Genomic DNA, 12239 nt, shown 5'->3' with positions numbered 1-12239 from the left:
GCGAAATAGGGAAAACCTTTGAAAAAATTTAGTTCACACCTTAAGAAGTCCTGTCAAACAGAGCTCACTAGTTAACAAATACAACAAAGGCAATAAACACTTTCTTCAATACCGGCATTGACTTATTAATAAGAAAAATATATTTGTCCCATTTCAATCAGTAAAATTTACAAAGGTAAATAAGAACTTTAGAAAGCTTTAGAAAAGAGTATTTACACTGAAACTCACTTAGATTAACATGACCCTGGACAGAAGGAGGAAGAGGAATAACACACGAGGAAAGATCACACAACAGTCAGGTAAAACTTCTATATTTTCAAGAGAAATGAACTGGATTCAGCACTCCATGTGTGTATATACAGTTGTGATACGGAATACAGATCAGAAAAATTAACTGAGAGGCCAACTCAGAAAAATAAATCATCACTCTGGAAGAAATCATTAGCAGGTGGTATGAGTATGGCATCGCAACAATCTCAGCAGATGAGATGTTGACAAGGAAGATGTTGACAAGATGTTGACTCCTCTTACCAGAAACAGAGGGGTTCCTTGCAGGAATACAAGACAAGCTGTTTAACAAAAGGGGAAAATAAAATCAAAAATACATACAATATTGTTTGTATTTAAGGCAGTAAGTGCTGGAAATGCCAAGAGAAACCAGACACAATCCAACACATTCCAGGATCCAGCAGGAATTTAACTCAAACTGGTTACTTATAAAGATAAAATATCATTCACCAAATTCTTGCTTTAAAATACTGACTCATGATTGCCCTCCATCACTTCAGACAAGCCTGTAAGTTCAAGCCTGATCCAGTTTTACAGTCAAAATCTTACAAATGATATGATAATCAATACATTGTTACAGATAGGACAATCTATAATAACTATCCAGACATAATATTACAGGATAAACAAGCAGGAACAACACCCTCAATAATTGAAACCATTCCAAACACATAGAGGTCACATGGGTATAGTTTGTTATCAGTCAAACCACCAAAAGATTTTCTCCATCAATCTGCTTCCAAATGTTGCTACTCTGTCATTTGTTGCCATACCCCACTGCTGATTCCCTTCTCCTCATCATATGTTCTTACCCCAACCATCTTCCAGAGCCCCAAACTCTGCCCTGTGCAGATTTGTCTCTGGTTTCTGACCCTGCTCCATTGAACGTCCTGCTAATGGTTTACCATTCTGCTTTCAGTCTTTGGAAGACAGTGGTGTTTTCTAACAACCCTTTAGAAGCAGAGAAAATGACCAATAATGTGGTAATGAGCCATGAGTAAGGAGGGTAACTCCGAAATTAATTCTTCCTCAGTCCAGAGATTTCAGGGGTAAAGAACATCTCAGACAGAACTGCAGTCAGCTTAACTTCTTCAGTCTGCAGAGAATTCAAGGGAAACCTCTTCACAAACAGATTGGTGACTGTTTGGAACCCATCACTACAGACAGAGGAAGAGGTGAACAACAGGGGAAGATTTAAGAGGACTGTCCTGGAACAGAATCACTAGCAGGGTCCAGCCAGCCTGAGTTGACTCTCTACTGTACAATAGGTGTAATGTAAATTCAGTAAGTACCAAGGACAGGGTTTAAAATGGAACAGATTTATTTGTCTCAGATGCAGAATATTAAACTCCTGTCCCAGTAAAGTTGAATGCGCAGCAGGAGAATCTTCTCCCATGCCCAGTGACCAGGGTGCAGAACTGGGTGTGGTGAGCAGCAGCAATAATTGCAAAGTTCAGCACTTACAGTCACTCTCAAAATAGCATTCAGCAATGGTGATGGACAAATATCCAGCATGAAGCTTATTGAAACTTTCTCCCCAGTGTAAACCCGCTAGTCTGTCACAAGTGTAACACGCTGTAAGGTTTCACTGCTGATGTAATGGTTTCTCTGTAGCAGCAATATTTAGGTTATGACTAGTGATAACAGGGTTTTGGAGTGCAAGGCATTCCGATGGCAGAATTTTTTTTTTCTTGTGAGTCTGGAAGAGAGATTATTGTGTTTTTTGCTGGGGAGAGATGAGAAGATGTGAACGGAGAGTGGGGGTCCTTTTGTCTTTTGATTTTTTTACTAACCCAATAGTCAAAGAATGAATTATAAAGATCAATCATTAAATCACATACTGTGTATCATTTGTTATTTCAGGGTACTTAGTTATAACATGGGACACACCACACAGCATCCACCCAAACGAGATTTCTTATGTTTGACCGGGCTGAGTGGCTATCACCCCCATATATTAAGCTGCTAGCCGAAGCGAGATTTACATCAGGTTAGATGAATGACTCCTTTTCCATGTTCACAGCAGCTGACTCGCCTCTTCCCATTGTGAACCAGGTAGTGTGTCATAAGGATAGATAAGTGAATGAATCCCTTTCCACATTCACAGCAGGTGAACTGCCTCTTCCTAGTATGAACTCAATGATGCACAATTTGGTTGATTTGGCCGAGAGAAACTTTTCCCAAAGTCTGATCAGTTGATCAGCCTCTAATCAGTATGAACTCGCTGGTGTCTCTGTAGTTGAAATGACTGAGTGAATCGCTTCCCACAGTCTGAGCAGGTAAACGGCTTCTCCCCAGTGTGAATTCGCTGATGTACCTTCAGTTGGGGTGAACAAGTGAATCCCTTCCCACAGTCTGAGCATGTAAATGGCTTCTCCCCATTGTGAATTCGCTGATGTACCTTCAGTTGGGATGAACTAGTGAATCCCTTCCCACAGTCTGAGCAGGTAAATGGCTTCTCCCCAGTGTGAATTCGCTGATGTACCTTCAGTTGGGATGAACAAGTGAATCCCTTCCCACAGTCTGAGCAGGTAAACGGTTTCTCCCCAGTGTGAATTCGTTGATGTACCTTCAGTTGGGATGAACTAGTGCATCCTTTCCCACAGACTGAGCAGATGAACGGCCTCTCTCCAGTGTGAACTCGCTGATGTACCTTCATTTGGGATGAGCAAGTGAATCCCTTCCCACAGACTGAGCAGTTGAACGGCCTCTCCTCAGTGTGAACTGACTGGTGTACCAGTAGTGCGTGTGACAGAGTGAATCCCTTCCCACAGTCTGAGCAGGTGAATGGCCACTCCCCAGTATGAACTGACTTGTGTACCAGTAATTCGTGTGACTGAGTGAATCCCTTCCCACAGTCTGAGCAGGTGAATGGCCTGTCCCGAATGTGAATTCGCTGATGTTCCTTCAGATGGGATGACCGAGTGAATCCCTTTCCACAGTCTGAGCAGGTGAACGGCCTCTCTCCAGTGTGAACTCGCTGATGTACCTTCATTTGGGATAAGCAAGTGAATCCCTTCCCACAGTCTGAGCAGGTGAATGGGTTCTCTCCAGTGTGAACTCGCTGATGTCCCTTCAGTTGGGATGAGCAAATGAATCGCTTCCCACAGTCTGAGCAGGTGAATGGCCTCTCTCCAGTGTGAACTCGCTGGTGTCTCAGTAGGTGAGATGCCTGAGTGAATCCCTTTGAACATTCCGAGCAGATGAACGGCCTCTCGCCAGTGTGAACTTGCCGGTGTGTCTGTAGTTGACATGACCGAGTGAATCCCTTCCCACATTCTGAGCAGGTGAATGGCCTCTCCCCGGTGTGAACTCGCTGGTGTCTCTGTAGTTGAGATGACGCAGTGAATCCCTTCCCACAGACTGAGCAGATGAACGGCCTCTCCTGAGTGTGAACCAACTTGTGTCCCAGGAGGTCGATTGACCGAGTGAAGCCCTTCCCACAGTCTGAGCAGGTGAATGGCCTCTCTCCAGTGTGAACTCTCTGATGTACCTTCAGCTGATATGACTGAGTGAATCCCTTCCCACAGTCTGAGCAGGTGAACGGCCGCTCCCCAGTGTGAATTCGCTGATGTACCTTCAGTTCCGATGAGCAAGTGAATCTCTTCCCACAGTCTGAGCAGGTGTATGGCTTCTCACCAGTGTGAACTCGCTCATGTACCTTCAGGTTGGATGATGAAATGAATCCCTTCCCGCAGAATGAGCAGAGGAACGGCCTCTCCCCAGTATGAACAAACTTATGTCCCAGTAGGTCGGATGACCGAGTGAATCCCTTCCCACATTCTGAGCAGGTGAATGGCCGCTCCCCAGTGTGAACACTCTGGTGAGCCATTAGGTCAGATGACCGTGTGAATCCTTCCCCACAAATTCAGCAGATGACCAGCCTCTGCCCGGTGTGATATACTGGTGTGTCCACAGGTGGGAAGACCGACTGAATCCCTTCTCACTCACAGAGTAGGTGAATGGCCTCGTCACAGTGTCAACTTGGTGATGTCCCTTCAGATGAATGGGTTTCCTCCCTTGTTTAAAATGTCAGGCGTGCCAGTCAGTCAGATGATTGAGTGAATCCCTCCCCACAGTCTGAGCAGGAAGGAAGATCGAGGAAATCCTTTGTTCCACTTCTTAAATATCTGGATAGAGACAGCAAAACTGGTGTGTGGTGTTCGAGATTCCCATAGATTAATTCTTTGTCATTTTTAACCTGTAAAAAGATATACAAAATCCATCAATGGGTGTAGGACAACATTTCAGATGAGATCATTTGAGTTGTCACGGTGTGATCTGGCAACACACTCTTACAGTGAAGTTCAACCCGAGTTGGAGAGAGAAATCATCTTCTAACTGGGCAGAGAGCTGGTATCTGGAATGACCACTAAACTCTCAGATGTTCTTCCTGTGTCACTAAGAATGGGGGATTTCTGCCATCTCCAAACTGTGACCTGACTCAGTTTGACTCTCTCCATTGATATTTTTCCCTGTTTACTGAGCTGCATGGGTGCCTGGCCCCACAGCAACTGAAATACTCACACACAAAAAGCCAGCAGCGCATTCCATGCACCCACCACTCTCTGTGTAAAAAAAACTTACACTGACATCCCCTCAGCATCGATTTCCAAGCATCTTAAAACTCTGCTCCCTTTTGTTAGCCATTTCAGCTCTGGGAAAATATCCTCTGGCTATGCACACAATCAATGCCCCTCATCATCTTATACACCTAAAAAAGGGTCTTAACATAAACAAGGACATTACACATTATACGTGATTGAGTTCATCTGCACGTTCACACAACCTATGTAGCAGACCTGTAACAGGTAATGAAGGATTTTCTCACCAAAGCTTTTGCACATTGTCCATATGTGGTTTGCTTACTAAACTATGCTTTAAAAAGTCAGATTTGCAAATATCACTCCACTTCTTCCCACTTGCAAATTCTCCAGCAACTTTTGCATCGCCACAACACACACAGGTAACACCAGTTTCTATATTGGACATAAATATTTCCGCTGAACCCACCAGAGGAATTGAGGATATATTAAAAAAAATCATTTTGAACCTATGTAATCTCTGACTAAAAGAATAATTGGTACTGAATAGGAATTTTGAACTGAAGTGAACTCAGTCTTCAGCATTTAGCTAAGACAGGCTCAATGCCAGTTCTCTGCAGCTTGCAGAGAGACACACTGAGAACTGATAACATTATACATTGTACTCTCATTAGCTGATAACATTATACATTAGCTGATAACGATTGTTCTCTTGTTTGAGTAAATGGAGGAGGACTCAGTGATAGGACAGGAATGAACTTCTGTTTGAAATTAAGCCAGGGCCTTGCAAAGGGAATAACTGACAAGGACTGGAACTAAAACCTTGATTTAGCAAACTCTCAATTCTAATAATTACGTTTTGCACCAACAAACTTGTTGGGTGTACCAGTTCAAATAATATCTTGCAAAAGTAATGTATGGGCTTGCTATGTACAAGTATACAGCTGTAACCTGAGTCAATAACAAGTCAGTCCACTTGTTAAGATAGTGGCAGTGCTTGCATGCCTTCCATTTGACAACTGGGTCTCAAACTCCTGCAGGAGAATGCACAATAAACTGTGGTGATGATAGGAAACTGGGCTTCTGTGTATTATTTGGATTCAACTTTTAACATTTGTCATCATGAACAGGACCCCAATACAGGGAGTGCCAAGCAGACGGGCTGAGCAACTGGCTGGACCACTCTGGGGACTGCAGAGACTGACCGGGTGCCCAATAGTTATTTTAATTTTTGTCGCTGTCCGTTAGTTCCTTCGCAGGTACAGTCCCTCGTGGCAGGAGGCAGATCTGCCATGTAAATTAATCAATTGCGCAGGATGTGCCAGCCAGGTAAAGTTACCTGATTGATAATTGAGCAGGAGGCTTTGTGCCGAGTAAATGACAAAGAGAACATGGGTCAATTGCTATCGATTTAGAGTTTTCCAGACAAGGAAAACGATTTTCAAATGTTGAGTGCAGCGCTGAATAAGAAATTGGGGAACAATATGTGGCCACTGGGGGGGAACCTGGGATATTACCTCATGAGAACAAGCAGTAAATTTGATAGGGAAAATGAACTGTGGAATGAAGTGGAAATTGTGGTAAAGGGAATGGAAGGAAAAGCAGATGTGCAGTGGAACAGTATGTTATTAGCAAGTTGGAGTAAGAATGCATGTGACAATGGGATAGAGGTATGTACTGCAAAGGTTGGGTGATGCTAAAAGTGAAGTGTGAATGGGTGCATGGATGCCGAAAACGAGAGCAGGAAAAACAAAGTAAGCAAACCAAGGCCAGCCTAGATAGGAGAGAAGGGCAGGAACATCAGACAGACAGACAGATATACTTTATTGATCCCAAAGGAAATTGGGTTTCATTACATACTGATAGGGAAACAAGGGATCCCAAACCCATGTCTGTCATACCAACCCTGTTTGAGGACAGTGACCATGATGAGGAGTGGGCACCACCCGTACCTCTCCTACCTTGCCAGGGGCCAAGTGCACCCATTGCCCCAAAACCCCAATGGTGACTGCTCGGGTAACAGGGAAGGGAGGTTCTCTTTACTCTCAGATCCCGAATGGGAATACTGAGGATTATTTCCAGACAGGGAGGGAAGAATCCAATAAAACCACAGAGTTAATGGCTCCACAAAGACAATTACCCACCCGAATGCTGCCCAATCCACGAGCAGGAGGAGGGACAGCCCTCAGTGATTCCTGTGTATGCACCCTGGAAGCATCAAGAAATGATAATGATCATGAATCAGGCCCCAGACAGAAGAGAAAACCCAGCACAGTTTGCTCAGTGTGTCCGCAGTACAAAAATGTTTACTGCGACTCCACAAGATTTATTTGGTCTCTGCTGCATGACGAGGGGTGAAAATGGAAGGCAGATTTGAGATACCAAAGCTATCAGGAGTTACAGGTGGGAAAACATAATGAGAATGAACAGACAGGCCAGATCATTCAAGCCTTGGAAAGGGCTCTCCAGCAACCTGTAAACATCACTAAAGTACTTGAATGCAAACCTAAGCCTGGGGAATCGGGACCAGACTATTGGGAGTGATTTGTGGCCTGCTACGGCACTTTCACAGGAGACCAAACATTTAATGATTGGAATCTGTCCCCCCTGTTCAATGCCCTACTGCTCCAATGCTTACCAACTGAGTTAGCCAACATGATTAAAACAAATAATATGGATTGGCCTGACAATGACCGAAATCGAATGTGATGAGCTTTGACATATCATTCTGACCCGACTTTCGAATCCCGATCAACCCTGAAGGGAACTAATATTAAAGGTGACTATGTTCAGTGGAAAGGAGGATGTGAGTGGGCGACATCTGGGGATCAGAAATGGGAACAAAAACCTACCAACGGACAGGTGGGGTCAACAACCCGTTTAGAAATTGACAAGCAAGGATGCCTCCTACTGTGAGTTCCACCCCTGAGGAAGAGCCCAATGTAATATTGCAAGTTGCTGGAATTTCATTTCTGTTTATGGCTGATGTGGGGGCAATCGCAACCACTCTCGATCAGGAAATAGTATTGGAAAAGGGATTCCAGCTATCAGACACGACAATCACTCTGTCTGGGTTCGATGACACGGAACACACATATTCACGTACATGACTACGGGAAATAATTCCCACTACGGCCTGCCAGAGATGCTGAGCTCTGACAATGGCCCACACTTTATGGTGAAAGTAAACAAATGGGTATGTAACAAACTAGCTATCAAGCAACAATTCCACTGTGTACACCACCCACGGGCCGCTGGCAGAGTGGAAAGAGCCAATGGCACTCTGAAGAGTAAACTGGCCAGACTAACAGTGGAGACTGGACTCACTTGGTTGAAGGTCCGACCATTAGCCCGAATCCACATGAGGGTTACCCCACAGAGGAAAACAGGGTTGTCACCAGCTTAAATCATTTCTGGACGGCCCATGAGGACACCCTGGGAACAAAGTCTCAGGATTAAAGCCAAAGTGAATAAGAATAAGGAACCTTGGTTCTCGATGGATATTGGAACTCTGATAAAGAAGAGAGAGATGCATGACATGTGTAAGAAACAGGGAGCAAACAAGGTACTTGAGTAGTATAGGAAGTGCAAAAAAATACTTACGTAAGAAATCAGGAGGGCTGAAAGAAGACATGAGGTAGCGTTGGCAGTCAAGCTGAAGGACAGTAAGAGCTTCCACAGGTATATTAATAGCAAAAGGATAGTTAAGGGATAAAATTGGTCCTCTTGAGGATCAGAGTGGTCGACTATGCATGGAACCAAAAGAAATTGGGGAGATGTTAAATGTTTTTTTTTGTGTGTCTGAATTTACTAAGGAAACTGGCATGGAGTCAATGGAAATAAGGCAAACAAGTATCGAGGTCATGGAACCTATACAGATAGATGAGGAAGAGGTGCTTGCTACCTTGAGGCGAGTAGATAAATCTCCAGGACCTGACAGGTTATTCCTTGGGACCCTGAAGGAGACTAGTGTTGAAATTGCAGGGGCCCTGGCAGATATATTTAAATATCATTATCTACGGGTCAGGTGCCAGAGATTTGGAGGATAGTTCATGTTGTTCCGTTGTTTAAAGCGGGCTCTAAAAGTAATCTGGGAAATTATAGGCTGGTAAGTTTGATGTCGGTCATGGGTAAATTATTGGAAAGAGTACTAAGAGATAGGATCGACAGTTATTTAGATAGACAGGGACGTATTAGGGAGAGTCAACACGGTTTTGTGCATGGTAGGTCATGTTTAACAAATATATTAGAGATTTTCGAGGCGGTTACAAGGAAAGTGGATGAAGGCAAGGCAGTGGATGTTTACATGGACTTCAGTAAGGCCTTTGACAAGGTCCCGCATGGGAGGTTAGTTACGAAGATTCATTCACTAGGTATATATGGTGAGGTAGTAAATTTGAATGGGAACTGAGAAAGGGGGAAGTCAGAGAGTGGTAGTGGAGGATTGCTACTTTGAGTGGAGGACTGTGACTGGTGGTGTGCCACAGGGATCAGTGGTGGGTCCAATGTTATTTGTCATCTGTATCAATGATCTGGATAATAATTTGGTAAATTGGATCAGCAAACTTGTTGATGATACAAAGATTGGAGGTGTAGTGCACAGTGAGGAAGGTTTTCAAAGCTTGCAGAGGGATCTGAACCAGCTGGGAAAATGGTAGATGGAGTTTAATACAGACAAGTGTGAGGTATTGCACTCGGAAGGTCAAACCAAGGCAGAACATACAAGATAAATGGTAGGGCACTGAGGGGTGCACTAGAACAGAGGGATCTTGGAATACTGATACAAAATTCCTTAAAAGTGGCATCACATGTAGATAGGGTAGTAAAGAGAGCTTTTGGTACTTTGGCCTTTATAAATCAAAGTTCTGAGTATATGAGTTGGAATGTAATGGTGAGGTTGTATATTGCATTAGTGAGGGGGAATTTGGAGTATTGTGTGCAGTTTTGGTCATCGAATTACAGGAAGAATATTAATAAGGTTGAAAGAGTGCAGAGACAAGGATGTTGCTGGGACTTGAGAAACTGAGTTACAGAGAAAGGTTGAATAGGTTAGGACTTTATTCCCTGGAGCGTAGGAGAATGAGGGGTGATTTGATAGAGGTGTATAAAATTAGGATGGGTATAGATAGAGTGAATGCAAGCAGGCTTTTTCCACTGAGGCTCGGGGAGAAGAAAACCCAGAGGACATGGGTTAAGGGTGAAGGGCAAAAAGTTTAAAGGGAATATTGGAGGTGGGGGGGGGCTTCTTCACAACTGGGTCTGACTGGTACTGGCATAACTGGTTCGTCTGGGCACATTCTGTCTCACTCCCAACTATTTTGTACCTTCCTTTGCACAGGTATGTAATGTCTAAAGGACCAGTGTTTGAGTAAATGAGACTCACCAGACTTTCTCCTGACTGAATCAATGGAAACCCTGAGTCAGATGGGTCCTCTCCAGTTTATGCTCTCAGTTCTCGGGCTGGTTCACTTGTTGCTGTTCCCTTGTCTTCAGTCGTGGTTTTTCTTCCAATAAATCTCTCACTGCAGGTCTAACTTTAACATGAAAGATAATGAAGCACGTTAACAATGAAAAGGAGGACCAAACATATCTGCTTAATGTTACTAGGAACAAAACTCACTGAAATTTAAACATTGAAGGAAAATATAATGATCTCAGTGAACAATATTTTATTGTCCCTCACAAGACACAGACGATACGGGATAAGAAGGAGCCATCATTCAGTCATGGTAAGACATAAGACACAGGAACAGAATCAGGTGATTCGATCCATCTGGTCTGTCCCACCATTCAACCATGGCTGATTTTTATTCCAACACCATATTCCTGCCTTCATCCTGTAACCCTGAAGCTACTCAGCAATTACCAATATATTAATCTGTCACAAATATACACAAATGGCAGCCTCAAACAAATTCTGTGGCAACAAATTCCACATATCAGACATCTTTTAGCCAAAAAAAAATTCTTATCTCAGTTTTAAAGGGAAGCATCTTTATTCTGAGACTGTGCTGTCAGATCACGTACTCCCTGTCTGATGGAAACATCCTCTCCATGCCCACTGTATCCAGGCTTTTCAGCATTCGGTAGGTTTACTTAGCCACACCGTCCCTCTGAACTCCATCGAGCACAGGTCAAGAACCATCAAATGCTCCTCACACGTAACACCGATCATGAGATTATTCATGTGAACCTCATTAGCAACAACTGCATTGGCCACATTTCCAGGGATAAAAGACAAATTGGTTCCAGCAAGTTGTGCTTCCTTTACTGTTATACTATCACTCCATTTCCAGATTAAAACAGGACCATTTCAGGAAATTTGTATTACAGATCCGGTCTTGTCTATACTGGACCGACCGCCGTCGCTGGGCTTGCAGGAGTAACGTGTGGCTCTGCTCTGCTGCGTGGAGCTGAGGCTCGAACCATTCTCCCCCTGGACTTCCCAGTCCCTCGGTAAAGCAGGCAGTGAAATCAAAGATCCCCACAACCTGGGACGTTCTCCTTTCTCACCCACCCCAGTCCGGGAGAAGACACAACAGCCATACAGCTCCAGGACAAACGCGAGGAGCTTCAGGAAGCGAGACGAGTTCGGGGAAGTTAATGGGACTCAGTGGCCAAAATCACACCACGTGATCTGGCGTCACGACGCGGAGGGCGGGACGACTATGCTACACACAGCCTCACGTGACCTGTCGGCCGGACTTCCATTTCAATTCTGCGGAAACAGACAGCCTGGGCTCCTGGTTTGGATCGTTCAATGCAGATTAAGTGAAGTCGACACATTTCTGACGAGCTGAGATAGTTGGGAAACAAATGAGTTCCTGGTCCTCAGTTCGGGGCTCACGGCCAACATCGGATCTCCCCGCTCGGGATCGGTCTCAATACTCACCGATGGGAAAGTGATATCTTCGGCCCGCAGACACTGATCCCGACGGAAGAGACGAAAGTCTTTCCCGATCACACAGCCGGCCCACTTCAGCTCTGAGCGGAGAGGATTACACCGTCCACCCGGAGACTGTGAGCATGCGCGAAGAGATTGTTACATCATCGGGAGGCGGGACCTCGGAAACAGACGCGCAGATGCTGCCAATCTGCGGTTAAATGGGAGGGGCAAACGGGATCACGTGTCGGGATTGGCGACACCTCCCCCCTCTCCCAGGCAGAGACTACAACTACTCATTAGTCAGTGGAAAGAAGCAAACTTGCCACTCACATCTCCTCTCACCTTAAATGTATTAGACATTTCAACCCCCAGGAAAAATATATCGTCTGTCCACTCTATCTATTCCTCTCGTAATCTTATAATCGTCCATCCAGTCTCACCCGAGCCTGCGCCACTCTGGAGAAAACAACACGTTTGTCCAGCCTCTCGTTATAGCTCATGCCCTCTAATCCAGGCAGTGT

General features: G+C 44.5%; 1 protein-coding gene across 2 annotated transcripts; it reads right to left on the bottom strand.

The window, feature by feature from the left end:
- Positions 1-1841: 1841 nt before the first annotated feature.
- LOC132388077 (zinc finger protein 420-like) lies at positions 1842-11856 on the bottom strand. 2 transcript variants are annotated; one of them, XM_059960434.1, is made up of 3 exons: positions 11725-11856; positions 10216-10366; positions 1842-4489 (listed from the first exon to the last, which is right to left on the bottom strand). In XM_059960434.1, the coding sequence occupies exon 3, from the start codon at positions 4118-4120 to the stop codon at positions 2495-2497; it is 1626 nt and encodes a 541-aa protein (XP_059816417.1). In that variant the 5' UTR covers positions 4121-4489; positions 10216-10366; positions 11725-11856; the 3' UTR covers positions 1842-2494. The 2 variants fall into 2 exon arrangements, with proteins under 2 accessions (XP_059816417.1, XP_059816418.1); XM_059960435.1 differs by having other exon boundaries at positions 10216-10362; positions 11725-11849.
- Positions 11857-12239: the final 383 nt, after the last annotated feature.

This window comes from Hypanus sabinus, unplaced genomic scaffold, assembly GCF_030144855.1.
Source record: "Hypanus sabinus isolate sHypSab1 unplaced genomic scaffold, sHypSab1.hap1 scaffold_262, whole genome shotgun sequence".
NCBI classification, from domain to species: Eukaryota; Metazoa; Chordata; class Chondrichthyes; order Myliobatiformes; family Dasyatidae; genus Hypanus; species Hypanus sabinus.
This window is presented reverse-complemented; position numbering and strand designations above follow the sequence as displayed.

Coding starts and splice junctions, on each gene's coding strand:
- LOC132388077 (XM_059960434.1), bottom strand. CDS start 4,120: ATGGCTCACCAGAGTGTTCACACTGGGGAGCGGCCATTCACCTGCTCA.